At 45.9% G+C, this 16,948-nt stretch overlaps 1 protein-coding gene across 2 annotated transcripts in view; it reads right to left on the reverse strand.

Annotated features, from left to right (window-relative positions):
* LOC124063021 (IQ motif and SEC7 domain-containing protein 1-like) overlaps window positions 1–15,783 on the reverse strand; it is a 90,888-nt gene extending 75,105 nt beyond the window's left edge. For both annotated transcript variants that reach the window (XM_046396218.1, XM_046396220.1), the window contains exon 1: window positions 15,007–15,783. In XM_046396218.1, the coding sequence (XP_046252174.1) occupies window positions 15,007–15,758 (752 nt within the window). In that variant the 5' untranslated portion in view covers window positions 15,759–15,783. The remainder of the gene's footprint in view (window positions 1–15,006) is intronic.
* Between the last annotated feature and the right edge of the window lie 1,165 nt (window positions 15,784–16,948).

Consider the following 16,948-nt stretch of genomic DNA (forward strand, 5'->3'; position numbering starts at 1 on the left):
TTAGGAGGTAGGCTGGAGGAGTAGAGAGAGGAGGAGGAGGAGGAGGTGGAGGAAGGAGTGGTGATGCTAGTAGGGTTGTTGGAGGAACGACAAGAGGTGGTGGTAGTAGAACAGGTGGAGGAGGAATAAGACCTGACAGAAAGAGATAGAAAGAGAGATAGAAAGATAGAGAGTTGGGGAGAGGGAGGCAGAGGAAAAAGAGAGAAAAATAAAGTCAAGAAAGAAACAGAGAAAGGTAGACAACAACAAGAACAGACAAGCACACATAAACAAACACCATTAGCACAGTCAGCATTACAGCACACTATCAGCAATAGCATAGCACACAGTATTAACAGCAGCATGTAGCGACTAGCAAACAATGGCTAGTAGTGTTAAAGCAAAAAGCACACAAATCTATCAGCATTAGCTTAGCACACAATAAATAACAACAGCAAAGCAATTAGCACAGTTACAACTAACAATCTTAACACTAAGCTTATAGATTGCATATCTGACCACGTTAGCATTACCTTAGCATACAATATAAATGGCAGCATACAGCAGTTAGTATAAAGTCTTAACTATACCAGCATACATTAACATACAATCACAAGTGTTAGCTTAGCAGTTAGAACACACAATAAATCTGCTTATGGTTAGCACACAGTCAATCTCGGCCGTTAGCACTAGCGGTTAGCATCACAGCAGTACATGTATATTGTACAGTGAGTCGGGAGAGGGAGGATGATGCACAGATACAGATAGTTTACTGTATTTTCAGAGGGACAGAGGAAGGCCTGCTCGCTGACTGTCATTAGCTGTTTGGCTGTTTAGCTAATTAGTCACCAAATGTTTCCAGTCATGTTAGGCTAAAGTTTAAGTGTTTTACTGAGAGTCTCATCCAGAGCAGGTACAGATTTTGTACCTGGTAGAAGAACGTTGTTTTGCTCAGTGTCCATGATGGGCCTTGAACCTGTGACCTCGCAGCTAATGGATGGTCTCGCTAACCGCTCGCTGAACCTTGCCACCAGGCAAATTACTTAACTGATCGATCTGTCACTGAGGAGCTGTGACAAGAGTCTCCTTGACATTCTGGACATCCTGAAGGTTGCGAAGTGACGTTTTATTCATACTTAATGGTACAATAAGGAGTGAAGTGCTAGTGGTTGAAAAGATGATCATGATTTTATTACAAATTATCGCAAAAAGCAAATTTACTTCACTTTCTTCTTTGTTTTTTGGGGTTTTTTCCCCCCAGACCAAATCCAGGACCTCTGATGCCAAATAAATGCTCTGTGGGAGTGATGATACATTTCTGGTCCTACTTTCCAAATACTGTGTCAACATTAAGTCACAACTTATGTCTGAAAAGCTCTGATGTATCCAGCTTGGCACAAAATCATCACAGAGTTAAAAAACAAGGATGGCTCACAAGCGTCATTAACTCAATGCTACTTCAATGAATCTCATGCTATCGCCCACACAATGTTCTTAAACCCAACCCCTTAACCAAACACCCTTCACTGAACCTGAGATACAAGTCATAAAAGATTGTTTTATTCACAAGTAATTAGTATTACTTAATACTTATGATCGGTCTTTGTTCAATGTTTGCTGCCATGTTGAGGTGTAACAATCAGAAGGCTCCAAGGTGGGAATTTTTTCGTTCTCTACCTTTGGTCTCAAACGTCTTTTCCACAATCCTTGAAAATCACTACAGAATTGAATTAATTTTTGAGGTCATTCCCCAAAAGCTCAACAGGCACTGGCCTCTGAGACCAACTCTTAAAAATATAAAATATAAAAACAGTTAAGCTAGCCCTGGGCTTTCTGGAAGAGTCTAAACTCACACGGGTTTAACAGCTGCCATCTGTAACATTCTGTCTTCGAACATGCTTAAAGTTTCGGAAGCAATGGCGCCCGTAATATTTCTACAAAGATCCCAGTGAAGCACAGATCAGCCTGCGGAGCTGCGTTCATGCTTCACCAAGCTGAGACCTTATTCCTCACATTTCATCCCACTCGTTGTGATGTGACAGTTTGCTGGTCTGCTGCACGGCTGCAGGCATGATGTATGGCTCGCCGCCCGAAAGCACAGTGTGACACAGTGCTGGATGTACAGTGTAAATCCGGCTGATATACACAGACTCCGCTGAACGGAACGTCCTGTTGACCCCGTGTGCTGATGCGGGCTTATATAACGTCAGCTGTCGGCACACTGTACGTCTCTACGTGTAGTGTTAGCACTGACAAACGCAGGCCTTTTCGTGGGTCTCTGGGTTTGAATCGGTATGCCTCCGAGCTTATCAATTCTGCAATTTGCTGCAAACAACAAAAACAAACTGATGTGTTTACACTGCTAGACACTCAGAGAGCAAGAAACGATCCAAAGTGTGGCTTCATTTCACACAGGAAGATGGCAAAAGACCTCGTTGTAACGTCTGTAAAGTGATCATTTCAAGTCAGGGTGGAAACACCAGTAAAACGCTGAAACATCTTTCTACATGGAGCTAAACTGCAGGAATGCCATGTGTCTGACAACAGTGCCTCTGCTTCCGCCACCATGGGCAGATAACACCATAGTCTGACAATAACGCCACACAGGAGGCTGAGCAGGTCTTTTAAGACTAAGAAAACCTAAATCAAAGAAGTACATTTTAGATGATGAATGTCACTGAGCAGTCACAAAGTTTGTGGAAGAACATCTGGTAGGTCACCTGCTTTAGTTGTGCTCACGTTCAGCTCAGTCAGCGCTATGGCAGGGGGAATTCTGCTGCACCGATTTGGCTGTTCTGGTGTAACCAGTTCTTTATGTGTGGGCCAGTCAAGTTCTTCCACACCAAACTCATCCAACCATGTCTTTATGGAGCTTTGCTTTGTGCACTGGGGCACAGTCATGCTGGAATAGAAAAGGGCCTTCAACAAACTGTTGCCACAAAGTTGGAAGCATAGCATTGTCCAAAATGTCTTGGTGTGCTGAAGCATTAAGATTTCCCTTCACTGGAAGTCAGGGGCCGAGCCCGAACCCTGAGACACAGGCCCACACCGCACCTGGATTCAATAATAAGGAGTTGTGTCCCAGTACTTTTGTCCATTAAAGTGTATTTTCATACTTCACAAAATGTCTGCACTGAGGATAACATCTCTCTGTAAACCTACTTTCTTCTCTCTACCCTCAGCAAGAATAAAGTACCTCTCTCATTCCCCTCTCACCTCTCCCCCGGTCTCCTCCCCCTCACCCCGCCTCCCTCTGCCCAGTTCCAGTGTACCACTTGTATTAGTATGGAGTGGGTGAGCTGCTACCACTGCAGAGCAGGCTGGAGCCATTCATTATCATACTGCTACCACACTGCAGAGAGCGAGAGGCACAGATACATACGGAGAGAGAGGCCAGTGCTGCAGAATGTGACACAGGTCAGACTGCTATCATCACTTATTTGCAGATCAATAATCCATATATCATTGTCAAATTAAGTGCTGCCTCAGTCTAATTACTCCAGAGTAATGACATCATGGTAGAGGCAATCGGTCACCTCCACTTCACACCTGTCCTATCGCTACTGCTCATGTTTCTTTAAGTTCAAGTACATCCTCCCTGCTGCTGGTGGTGGCCTAGAAAGGAGAAGTTGTCCTCTGTCCGTCTGCCAGCAGGGGGGCGCTAGAGACACACTAAAGGTAAAGAAAAAAAAACGGCAGTCAACGACAGATTCACACAAACATATTTTAGGAAATCCTCGTTCGCTCTCTTAACAGGATAAATTAGCTTAGCTTACCACACAGCCTGTTAGCGGCAACCAAAGTGAAAACGTGCAAACTGAAGTTGAGTGGCAGCTGGACGTCGATGTACCGAACGCACCGAGGAAACACAGACTCTCAGCACCTTGCTGCACAGACAGATGAACAGACAGACGGCTAGACGGACAGACAGATTTAGATTTTGCAGGCAGTGAGCTCCTTTACCAGCTGTTATGTAAGCTACAAAATAATTTAATAATCGTGTTCAGTGTGTGTGTGTGTGTGTGTGTGTGTCACAATATGCAATTTCAAATGTCAAAGGGCTTATGTAAGCATGGAATAGGGCACTCCAGGTGTGTGTGAGTGTGATGTAACCGAGAGCTGAGTCAGCAGTAACACAAAGTACTCTATTACTGTTACTTTTTGTGGTAACTGTGTTTACTGCATTACCGGCAGCAGCATTGTTGGCTCTCATAACTGGTGCACGTCTCTTCACATTTTTATGATTTATGACGACTTGGGCAGACAGAAACCACAGAATCCTTGTCTCGACTCGACGAAGTCGTTGCATCGAGTCTTTTAGCTCCACTGTTGTAGATGACACCTGGCTTCAGGTGAGCCACGAATCACAAAAAGACACCATGACAGGACAGGGTTGGGCCCGTGTGAAAAGTTTCAAACCGATTTGCTATCAATTCAAACATTGCACTGGACAGGTACACCAAATCTGATCACCAGGTGTCACACTTGACTCAGCCGCCGCCGCCGTCATCGAGCCCATTAGTGGGAGCGCAGCAGCACCACAACCCACCAGGACGACACGACAGCCATTCAACTGAGCTTTTCTACTCCTGAAGTGTAATATCAAATGAAAAACGAACAGACCTCAGCCTGGTGCAGCTCGAGAAAAGATGGTGGCAGCTACATTACAAGTCAGTGAGTTTTACACAACATGTTCCTGCAAATGTTTCAAAATAAAAGCCTGATTAAGACAGGGCAGTCGTGGCCTAGATGCTGGAGAAGCGGCTTGCAAGCGGAGGGTCGTCGGTTCGATTTTCCCCGGACTGGCAGGCAAAAATTTGGGTGGGGGTGGAGTGATTAATCAACACACACACACACACACCAAACCCCCCAGCTGCTCCCCAGGTGCATGACATGGCAGCCCACTGCTCCTGTTCCTGTTTAACAGCACGTTGCATGTGTGTTCAATCAGTGATCAGTGATGGGTCAAGTGCAAGTGGTTTCAGGTTCAGACAGCTTAGCCGGGTTGTAAACCGGACCAGCAAAACCAGGAACCTAACAACTCAAGTTAGTGGGTTTATTGTCCAGTGTGAAAGGGGTGCTCTCTAACATGGCTGTAGCACATCAGTGTGATGTATGACTGCAGAAGCTGCATTAATCACACACACACACACACACACACACACACACACACACACACACACACGTCCCTGACCCTCTCATTACTCAAACACGTCCTCTCTCCTCCCATCAGCTTCCCCCGACAGGTGACATGTCACATCACATTTCAGTCACCCTCTAATCACAGCGCCCTCTTCTGGTTCAGCCAGATCAAATCTCAGGAATATGATTATAGAGAATGTGTGCATCTAACTCTGGAGTGTGTTTAGTGCTTTGAAATGCACCCGTCATGCCTGCCTGGCGCTGCCTGTCATCAGCTCAGCCCCGTCAGCCCGGTTCTGTCAGATTACAGGCTGCTCTAATCTGATTACAATCTCATTTTGATCTCATTAGTTCATCTAACATCCGCCTGTCGCTGAGTCACTGCCACATGCCAGCCAGCCTGTCATAACACATCACACACACGCACACACACATCACATCACCTCCTACATTCAGGAGGAGTCATTATGTTTTCATGTTGAAGCCAATTTAGCACATCAAGTTCATAAATATTCAACTGCAGAATTATCTCAAATAGGGCAGCACGGTGGTGCAGTGGTTAGCACTGTCGCCTCATAGCAAGAGGGTTCCAGGTTCGAATCCCGCTCTGGGCCCTTCTATGTGGAGTTTGCATGTTCTCCCTGTGCCTGCGTGGGTTTTCCTAAACATGCACTTTAGGTCAGTTGGCTGCTCTAATTTGCTGGCGACCAGTCCAGGGTGAACCCCACCTCTCGCCCGTAGTCAGCTGGGATAGGCTCCAGCTCCCCCGCGACCCTGACGGATAAGCGGTATAGAAAATGGATGGATGGATGGAATTATCTCAAATATCAGCCCGTTTTGTTTCGTGGTGTAATCTAATGGAACCGTGACCTTGTATGACGAGAGAGAAAAGCTCTGAAATTTTAAAAAACTCGAAGTACATACCAAATAATTTTTTCTCAGACGGTTTCTGTCATTTTCATTCATCAAGTAGTTCTTATCTTGTTGACGTTTGTTCAAGTGTTCATTTTTCTGATCAGTTTGGCTTTAGTTAGATATTTGGAGCCACAAAAAAGGGCTGAAACATCATGATTGACAGCTGAATATTGATCATGATTGGCTCAGACGGGTGTGTGGGAGAGAACTCAATACTGCGGCTCCACCTCCCAGTCACTACTGCACAGACTCTGGCTCCAAATGACATCACCAGAACAAGACGATGTTTTGGCTTCACTTTGGTACAGAAGGAGGACATGTTTGAGACGTATACGATGACTGATGTTATAAAATTACATATGATGGAAGATCTTGTCCATCGCTATTTTTTATACATAAATGGGCTGCAGCTTTATCAACATCACAGTTAAGTAAACAGTTTAGGGATTGCTGGTACTGACAGTGAAGGCTTGAAAGACGGATGGAAAGAACGAGAGACAGAAATCAACAGAGTGAGAGATGCTGCATTTCAGGTTTAGCAGCTCCAGAAAGACGGCCATGCCAACAGTGTTGTTAAGGGCAACCGTAGCAAATGAAGAAACATGTTGTCACGGTAACAAGGACTGCGTGTGTGTGTGTTTTAAATAGACCCTCCAGTGCTGCCGCTCACAGTCGAGTTACTGTTTCCAACAGGTTACATCTGAAAATCAACCACACACACACACAGAGTGTATACACATGTATAATGTACACAAACACTGTAAATATCTACCAGATACTGACAGAAAGCAGTTGAAGTTTAGTATCTTAAAAGCATCTTCAGGGGCAGATGATGCTGAATTTAAATTTCAGGAGTGTGTTCAAACCTTTTAGAAAACTTCACAGAAAATGTTTCCATTGCCAATTTCAATGTGTTGCATTTTGTATGATGTTAGTCACATGCTGTCGTCACATTAACACTGCATTTAATTAGAGCATCAACATCAGAATTCCTTTACTCAGAACTCCTTTAAAACCACATGAAACGGTTTGGATATTTTGATTAAAATGAAAAGTTGATTAAATTCAAAATAATCTCACTGTGTTCATCTGCGATGTGCTCAGAAGCTGTCAGATCTCAGTGCCACCCACAGGGGAATCGTTAAACAGCAGCTTTTCATAGCCAACATGAAAATGTGAACACAACACACACACACACACACACACACACAGCGGGACCCGAGGGTGTTGTCCTGCAGCTCGGCTCTGAGAGGTAATTCATCACTTCTCTACTCGTATCAGCTGGCCTAGTTTCCCCCTGCAGCGCGCACACACACACACACACGACGGCAGAATACTAACACACACACACGAACATAAACATAGGTGCAGGGCAGGCTGATATTTAACTACACTCCAGCCTGCAGCACTCAGCCCAGCTGCAACACACACACTCACACACACACACACCGAGCTGCTGTCACACTCTGTGCTGAACCAACTCTGCCCTTCTCCAGGGTTCTCACTGTATTTTAAAGGCTCAGTTCGCCTAAATCACATACAGCCGCTGTTCCACATCAGCCCTCATGTTATCTTAGACGAGTTCAGGTGGAGGAGAAAGTAGGACTGATGATCTGGTCTGGATTCATTTCCACTTCGTGGTCCCCGTTGTAGAGATGTTTGACTTCAAAGAGAAACGTGCCCGGGTCAGAGGTGTTTTTGGATGAGTACTTCTGACCTGACACCGTGCAGGTTCAAACCAGTAAGTGAAGCCACCTGCCGTCTTGTTGCATCCGGGTCGACGTGCACAGGATTAGCTATACGACGAGCTGATCAGGACTGTAAAATAACCCTGCATGGATATGAGTCTGCACCAGAAACAGACCACATCAGCTGAACCACAGGCCGCAACGGCTCACAGGGCCGGCTGGGAAGGGGTCAGAGGTCAATGATCAGGAGTCAGAGGACAGCTGGAGAGCATCAAGGAAAACCTCTGTCACCAGAGACTAGGGACTAAGTTTATTTGAGATGCAGATCTGATATACTCAAACTTTATTGACCTGAATGTTGCTGAAACTACAGCTGGAAGCATTAACACCATGTGAGCGACTCCTGAAACAGTCACGCAGCAGTGTCACTGAGTGGACTGAGTGGTACTTTGGATATCCACTCGTGCACTCAGACTGCCAGAAAAACATGCTGTGTTCATCCACTCTCAGAGGGATGTCGACAGGCATTCTGGGAAACGTAGGAAATCACAGAAATGACAGAATGAGCAGTTTGCAACAGAACACACTTTCATATTCTGTTTCATGAGGACGCTGAACAACAAATGAGATTTTTCTTCTTCTTCCACACACACGCACACACACACCACAACATTGTGTGAGACCGCTGGCAGCTTCTTTCCCAGCATGCAGTGCGACGGTCCTCTTGGGTGTTGCTCTAGTGTGGACGGATTACCAGCGATGTCATCAGACCGAGACGCACAGCAGCAGACATTTTCTACCAGCGACACGAGAGACGTTACACTGCTGGCTTCAACACACACACGTGCACACACATACACACACACAGGACACATTTCCAGTGATAACACTCCTTAGATCTTTTACTTGCTTCACTTGGATGTCTGATTCAGACCTGATCAGGTAAATCTCACATGTTGCTTCAACCATACACTCATTTGTGTGTCAGGCTGTGGGCTCTTAGTCACAGAGGACCACGTCCAGCTCTGGAGACGGTCCCTTGCTTTAAGGCAGAGTTCAGTTTGAGGCGGGGCAGTTAATCAGATCCAGCCGCCAGCCCAATCACTTCCTCTTCGGCCTTCGGGGCCCTGACCTACCAGGCCGACAGCTACTAAAGACCAACTGGGACCGTCCGAGTGGCGAGCGCGAGAGGAATGAAAGACGAGCACTGCTTCATCATGATAAATTGGCATATCTGCAGTCTGAGGTCTTCCATGGTCTCTTTCGGCTTGATGAACACAGGCTACCGCCACCTGCTGGTGCTGGGAGTTATTAGCATCGTCGGCTGTAGCCTTTGCGGTGTGTTCAAGTGGAACTTTTTGGCCCCAGCGCAGGCAACGTGAAGCGACACAAGAAAAAATGAACCCAAATACTAATCTCTTCTTCAGTGTCCCCTTTGCTGTGCTGAGGCGTACAGCTGATCTCCAAGAACAACAGCCAGGTGTGAGTGTGAAGGTCTGTGACCCTACAAACCAACCAGGACCTTCAGCATTCAGGATCAAGTAGCTTGTGATACAGAAATGACAGAATGTGTGTGATTCAGCAGCTGCATTTCTGAACTGAATTCTGCAGACACTCAACATTAACGACTCAATTCTGCTGAGTTTTTGAAATGTTACAAAGATGAAAGTTCTGCAAAATAAGACATTACTGCAAACATCTGGGGTTTATTTAACAGTGGAGCAGAGCTCACGTCTGATTGGCTGTTTATGCTTTGATCACAATCTGTGTGTGACGGCTGGAGATGAAGTTGAACATCCAGAAAATTAAATTTTCCGACTGTCCCTGAACTGGTACGATGCAGCTTCTTCTTCAGCGATGGACTCCAGCTACTCTTCTGCATTAAGGTGGTTTCCTGTCAGTCTGCAGTCCGATATAGAGCGGGACAGACACGCTGCGAAATAAAACTCACATCTTTACATCAGCTGGCTGCCAGAATCCTCTCAGAGCCATCTGTATGCTGTGAGATCTGCTGCCAAATATCAGCCTTTACAACAGGGCTTCACACACAAGCTAATGTGCTCTAAACATTTACAAATGAGCACAAATGAAAATATTTTTACCCTCAGGTGAATACAGACGGGGCTGTGATTGGTGTAAATGTGTTATTTTCCCTCACAAAAACTTCTTATTTTATGCTTCATGATTTTATGATTTTCTACAAGACACTACTTTAGTTTAAAGGTTAAATATGTGAAAATAAAAGCGCTCATTGGTCATGTGCTAAAATTGGGGAAAAATGAAATGCATCTGACTGAACATGTTAGTGATTCAGCTTTCCAACAGCAGCTGAGGCTCATGGGATATTGTAGGGTCTAGAGTCATACGCCAGGGAACAGGAAACGGTCAGTAGTTGCTGAGACATTAAATGCCGGACGACAGATGACATGAACAACCTGCTGATCTCGCGAAATCCTCCACCGTGCGAGCATGTTAGCATGTTAGCACGTTAGCGGAGCGTTCACCTCCGCGCTCGTTTACAGCGACGCCACGGTGGATCAGAGCAACTCTGCTGAAAATGCACGTGCTCGTGTGTGTCTGACGTTACGAAACCACCAGCACTTTCTCCTTCCTCCACCTCCTCCTCCTCCTCCTCAGCCTACCGAGCTGTTGCCATGACAGCATTTACCCCCCCTGCACCGCCACCACCACCACCACTCAGCTCAGCTCCATGTCTCATTTCCATGTTGCCAAATATAACAGACAGACGGATTGACGGAGGGAGGGAGAGACACATGATGCTGTGCACGATTTACCAACAGACTGTGTGTGTGTGTGTGTGTGTGTGTGTGTGTGTGTGTGCGTGTGTGTTTGAGACACTGTGTCTCAACATCCAGGTCAGCTGTAGAATGATTGTACCATCAATCAACTAGACATATATTATCTAACTCCTGTCAGTCTCTCTCACTCACACTCACACACACGCTGATTTAGACTGAATTGCAGGGTGACTACGGTGGGCTGGAGGGGACAAGTGTTACTCAGACATTTTGAGTTTTTGTGACTCACACTGGACTGAGATGACGTAATTATTTTCTAATTTAATTATTTTAACTGATTGTCTGACTGACCGAGTTGGTAGAGAAAATAAGTGCTGAAGATGTCTCACTGAAGCTGGAGGAGGCTACAGGGCAGCCAAGGGGCACTCGAGTCCCCTGAAAGCCACAGTCCGAGTCCTGCTGGAGACGGTTTACGCTTTCAGATGATCAGACCGAATCCAAGATGGACGCCCATCATCCTACTGCTACTCACCTTTATGTGTTACATGGTGAGTCACTGCTGGACTGACGCCTGGATTAAAACAGGTCAATGAATGATTGATAAAAAGCTGACCTGTGGCCCTGATAGGTTCTAACATGTTGATCTTGACATGTTTAATCGCACCTACAATGTGTATCGAGTACCAGTGGTGGAAGAAATACTTTAATTATGTGAAAGTAGAAATACCATGGTCTAAAAGTACTCCATTACAAGCAAAATGTACTTCAAGTATCACTGAAGACTCTCACTTTCCTCGCTGTTATGTCATGTTGGGTAGACTGTACTGCATCATATCATTTTATATATAAAGTAACAAGCAACAAAAAATACAGTATTATATATTACGTAGTGGTTTCTGTTGGTGTCTGTGATTTTTGGTAATTCTTATCACGCTGATGTTTGTTTCTGATCAGTTTGGTTTTATTATTTATTTCATCGTCTAGAAAGGGGCTGAAACGTCATGATCGAGCAGGAAACTAAATCACCAGTGAACACTGAAGGAGTCCCGGGATGCCACACGGCGTCGTGATGTCTTCGGTTGTGTCGATTGTGAGTTTCCATACTGTGCTGCCTCAGCTTGAAGTCAGTCAGACGCTGATAAGCTGAACTTAGAAACACCAAAATAAGACTGAAGCCGCCACAGATTTGAGTGTGTGCTTACACATGCAGCAGCTTGTGTGAACTGACCTCATTAAAAAGACGCGAGCGCTCGTCTTTGCTCGACCTCCCGCCTGACCTCAGCTGGTTAATTGGTGCGGTTTGCTGGTGGAAACATGTTCAGCTCAGGAAACAGTCAGCGCTGATGAGGTGCTTTAAATCGACCTCCAATAAACTACTGAGTCATGACTTTTAGCTAACACGCACACACACTCACACACAACATGCTGCAAATGAACAGTAAACTACAGACAGAGACTTTTGTTTCCAACGCACTGAGGACACTGAGGCTGAGTGTCCACATTGGCAGGACTCTGTTTCCAGGACACTGAGCTAATGGAGTAAAACCACACACACACACACACACACACACACACACACACACAGTGATGCACACACGCACCTGGTGCAGCAGTGCTGCTGACCGAGCTCATTTACACTCCTGTTACCATCATCAGCACACAGAGAACGAGACATCAGCTGCTGTTTACAACAATGTGGTCAGAGAGACAGAAGGGACAGACAGACAGAGAGACAGAGACAGAAGGACAGGGATTAAGAGGTTAACTGTGTGTTATGCAGATCACAAACACTCCCTTGGCCTGCTTGTTTCTTTCCTCTCTTCATCCATGTGGATCCTACAGCTCTGACTCCTCTGACTCAAAGCCCACACTGCAGAGGAGCATCGCTCTCTCCGTCCATTACCAGAACTGTCCTCCATCAGTCTTCCCCTGCTGGATCAATCGAGTCTCGCGGCCCTGATGACTAATGAAGGCTGCACTCACATGTGCTCGTATCGTCTGAGCTGTGACGACCAACTGGGAGTTCAGAGTGATTTTGGGCTCTGACTAACTGTGATGAGTCTGTGTCACCATGACTTGACAATTTAAAGGCTAAAAGATTAATCAATAATAAAAATAATCATCAGTGACAGCCCTACAGGCTAACGGGCTGCTAGCTACCCGCTGAGACTACTGGGGCGAATATGACCTGAATGTATGAACCTCAGGTTTCTATTTGCTGAGGGGAACCTTTAAATGCTGCTTTTGATCTACATGCCCATTTTAAATGAAATGAAATAAAAGGACAAACTGATCTGAACACATTTAATGAAAAAGTGGAAACACTGGATGAAACACTTGAGAGTGAAAACCACCGCAGTGGGATGTAAATACTGTCGTGTGTATGCGATCGTGTCGCATTCATAGGAAAGTCAATATTCTGCACTAACACATCCAACATGCTCATGTTGATATGTGGGTTCCAAACTAGCCTTGGTTAGAAACCCTGAAGGCAGCACTCGTGTTGGTGCAGCCCGCTACAGAGTTCTCACGCACAGAGAGTTCCTGCATGCAGTTCTGTGCTCCTCCTCATGAAATGTTTGAACTGTTTACTGCTTCAGCCGGAGGTGCTGCAACATAAATCTGTGTGAGGCTGTTCTGCATTTTGCTGCATCACGCCTTGTACGAACTCACTCAGAAGCCTGTGTGGGCACCTCTGCAACATGCTGTCATGCCTCCATGCCATAATCTGCCCCAGTGCAGTGTGGGATTTATTGGATCACACTCGGTCGCCGAAGAGGCAGCAAGCAGCCGATTTCGTAACCAATCAGAGTTATCTTCACTGCTGTCCGACTTCATTGCTGTTCTCCTGTTACATCATTTGCAAGCCTGCGGTCAGCCTTTCCTCATGATATCAGCTGTACCTGAACATCACATGACTCAGGCCTTGGAGGTGTTTTTTTTCCCTGTACTCTGATGCCTCAAGAAATCTGAGGTGAGCCCAGACCTGAAGGTCTGAGTCACACTCCCTGTACTTCTGAACAGTCACTTACTTCAGCCTGCACGTATGAGAGTTTATAAGACAAAGTAACAGTACTATTGAATCTGTCTCCATGAGCCATCACTGCATTTCCCCCGGTTTTCATTTCTGCGGGTCCATCAGGAGGCCTCTTTTCTTTCACTCTGGATGCTTGCAGTGAACAGGAGGCAGGGCTCTCTGTTTCCAGCAGCGGTGAAAACTTAGCAAAGCCTTGAGCGCTAAGAACACCAAGTGAGGTTAAAACCTTTTCAGCTGTTTGCAAGAGTGTTGTCCTTCAAGAAAGTTTTCTACAGTTGCATAGCAACAGCAATCGCTATGATATGAGCAGTTCAGTGTTTCCAGTTACTGCTCCAGACGGCCGTCGATCTCAACACTTCCTGATATGATGCTTCTCAGATAGGGTTGCCAGGCAACAGAGTTCTGACTGAAAATTTATTCAGTACAACAAAATTACGACAAAATAAGAAGATACTGAGCTGCCTCGTAAGCGGAACAACAAACAACGTTTTACAGAAAGAGCAGCGTGTCTTCTTTATGGTCTCAGCATGAACATCCAATCCTACCGCTAGCAGAAATATCTATTACATAACACTGTTCAGTCTTTGCTCCACCAATTATCAGTGCCAGAGATGCTGTAGTCACTCATTTCGTCCCTCTCTGGATTCTCATGCACTCCTGCTCTCCTGCAATGTAGAAATTCCCACTACGACCTTCTGCTCTGTAGCCCTATTAACTGATGTGAATGAATATTCATCAGCCTTGCAAACCCAACGATCACTTTGTCTCGGTACAGAAAGAACGCACAGCAGCCGCCCCCTCTCTGTTGGAGGAAGACACACTTCAGTGTTGAAGTTTAACATCACCTCTCCCATTTGCTCGAGTCCAAACGCTTTACAGAAAATTAGCAAAACAGCTTTGCCTTAAAATCTGTGGCTTGCATTTCTTTGCCAGTGAATCCAGCAAAAAGATGTTTCCAGGTCAAATTTAGCATGTGGGCACATATTTCTAGGTTTGCACAAAACCTGCACGAGAGAAGCTGCAAAGTTAGTAGCGTTCAAAGTCAAAGCTCAACACAAGTTTTGGCAAAACAGACTCGCAGCCAAGTTCAGAAAAGGATGCCATATTCACATTAATTTTCTTCAGCAGTCACAATCAAGGGTTAGAATTGTTGTTACATACAGTATTAGAAATTACAAAGTACTTGAATGTTCTAAGTGATTTCACTGCTGTGAAACAGATCAGCTGAACTGTCTTCAATATGGCATCCAGTGTCATTTGTTTCTTAAAATAAAACTAACATCCAAACATTTATGAGACAGTTTTTTTAACCTGAAATTCTGAAATAGAAACTCAAAAATTTAAGCTGGTTTTCAGTAAAAAGTAGCCAGTCTGCATTTAAAAGGTAGATTTTTACCTTTCTGTCCACTGCTGAGATCAGTTTTGCCATCCTCTCATGTAACCTTTGGCTTTAGTTGTACTAAGGACACCTTAAACTGTAACTTACGATTTGTGATGGTGGAGGGTGTGGGCGTGGTGGTTGTTTGAAGCATTGGCTCGGTGCAGGCGCTCAAGCCTCTCCTTCTCTTTCTCCACAAAGTTGGTGTTGGTGCCAGTGCTGGTGGAGGGCACTCGGTTCAGCCGGTTGTGGGCCCGTGGCTGATCTCTGGGTGGGATCGGTGGAGGGGGAGGCGGAGCAGAGGACGAGGAGGAGGACGTCGGAGCTGGAATTGGTGTCGGGACCAAGATAGAGGGTGAGGTTGAAGCCGAAGAAGGAGGAGGAACCGGAATAGCGGTCACATTGGTACTGTTGGTGCTGTTGTAGGAGTGGTGGGTGGAGGAGTGGTGGTGGTGGTGCTGCTGCTGATGCTGGTGTTGGTAGTGGCTTTGGTGGAGGGGGATAGAGGTGGGAGGCTGGGGAGGAGCTTGGTGTTGGCTGTTGTGGTGGTGGTGGTGATTCTTGGTAGAAATGGTTGTTGATGTGGTCTGAGTTGGTGGAGGCGGCGGAGGAGGTGGAGGGAGGGGTGGCTCAGGAGGAGGAGCAGGTGGAGGAGGAGCAACGGGTTGCCGATCCAAACGCAGGTCCTTGTTCTCCTGGCTGAGCCGGTCCAGCTGGACCTCCAGCTCCTCGATACGGCGACGCTGCGTTTCTAGAAGCTTCTGCTGGCTCTCGATGATGTTGTTGAGTTCAAGGAGGTACTCCACAGCCCTGTTAGGGCTTTCAGGGCTGCCCTGGCCTGGACCTTGATTAGCATCCATGCCTAGCTGGTTTGACTGTCAGCACACAGACCTACCTCAGGCTAAACAACAGTGACTGAGGTTAACCGATGCTAAATTCCTTGAGAGCTTGAATGCTGTTGGCTGTTGTGGTTGGACAGACCCAGGATGAACACCGCTAGCTAACACTGAGACTAAATGCTAAACTCCTGTCTGAATCACAGCTACAGCTGGTGCAGAGCCAAAGGCTACCTCAGTGAGTATTTGCTATCACTGGGGTGGGTAGAGTGATGACAAATGAGCAGGCCAAAGGCTAAAACTAGCAGGACTGACTAATCACTACTTGGACCCAATCACTACTAAGCTAAAACTATTGGGTCTCGTCTACAGCCTAAAACCTAATGTCTAAATAACTACAAAACTATACCCTAATGCCCTGAACCTACACTCTAAAAACTATACTACCCTTCACCCTCCCCCCCACCAGAGGTAAGTGGGGGGGAGAGGACTTTTTCTTCTCTGAGCTCTGATTTCAAGATCAAGGTGGACTTTGTTCTTGCTGGCTCCAATCAAAGAGGTTTATTGAGTCGTTGACCATTCCCTGGTTCAGTCAGGTGTTTCTGTTGGGATTCAAACCCATGACACTTAAAAACAGGACAAATATAGAGAAAGAGATTGACCTGTCCCCTACAAAGGACTGTTCTTCTGTTGGTCAGTGAGTCAGTTGTATCCACTCTTTGCACTCCATGCAGAGGCTCAGAACATCGGTTTCAAAGAAGCAGGTGAGGAGACCCCAGCTGACAGAGACTTTGTTTGTCCCTCTGTGTCAAAGGTATTGCACATGATCATTGTTTAAAGACTTCGGATTGTCCAGCACAAGTGGAACAAGGAATATTTTTCTTCCCAGCATCCAATACAAGTGATCTTTCCATGTGCAATGAAGTCTACGTGACCACGTAAGAGCTCCCAAACAAGATGACTAACCACAGGCTTCCCTGGTGGGCACCATAATAAAATCCTGGGTCAGAAATGTTTTGGTAATTCTCCCAGTCAAAAAAGCCTGGAGAGTTTTCTGGGAAAGAAAAGAGAGTATTCAGTTCAGATCCTCTCCATCAACAAAGCAGCCTGGAATCAAACGTCGAGAAATCATCAATGTCCGTTGAAGATCATCTTCTGAGAGCAGAGAGGTTCAACTCTTCCTGGTCCATGGGTTCACCTGCACGACTGTCAAC

The sequence above is a fragment of the Scatophagus argus genome, chromosome 8 (assembly GCF_020382885.2).
Source record: "Scatophagus argus isolate fScaArg1 chromosome 8, fScaArg1.pri, whole genome shotgun sequence".
NCBI classification, from domain to species: domain Eukaryota; kingdom Metazoa; phylum Chordata; class Actinopteri; family Scatophagidae; genus Scatophagus; species Scatophagus argus.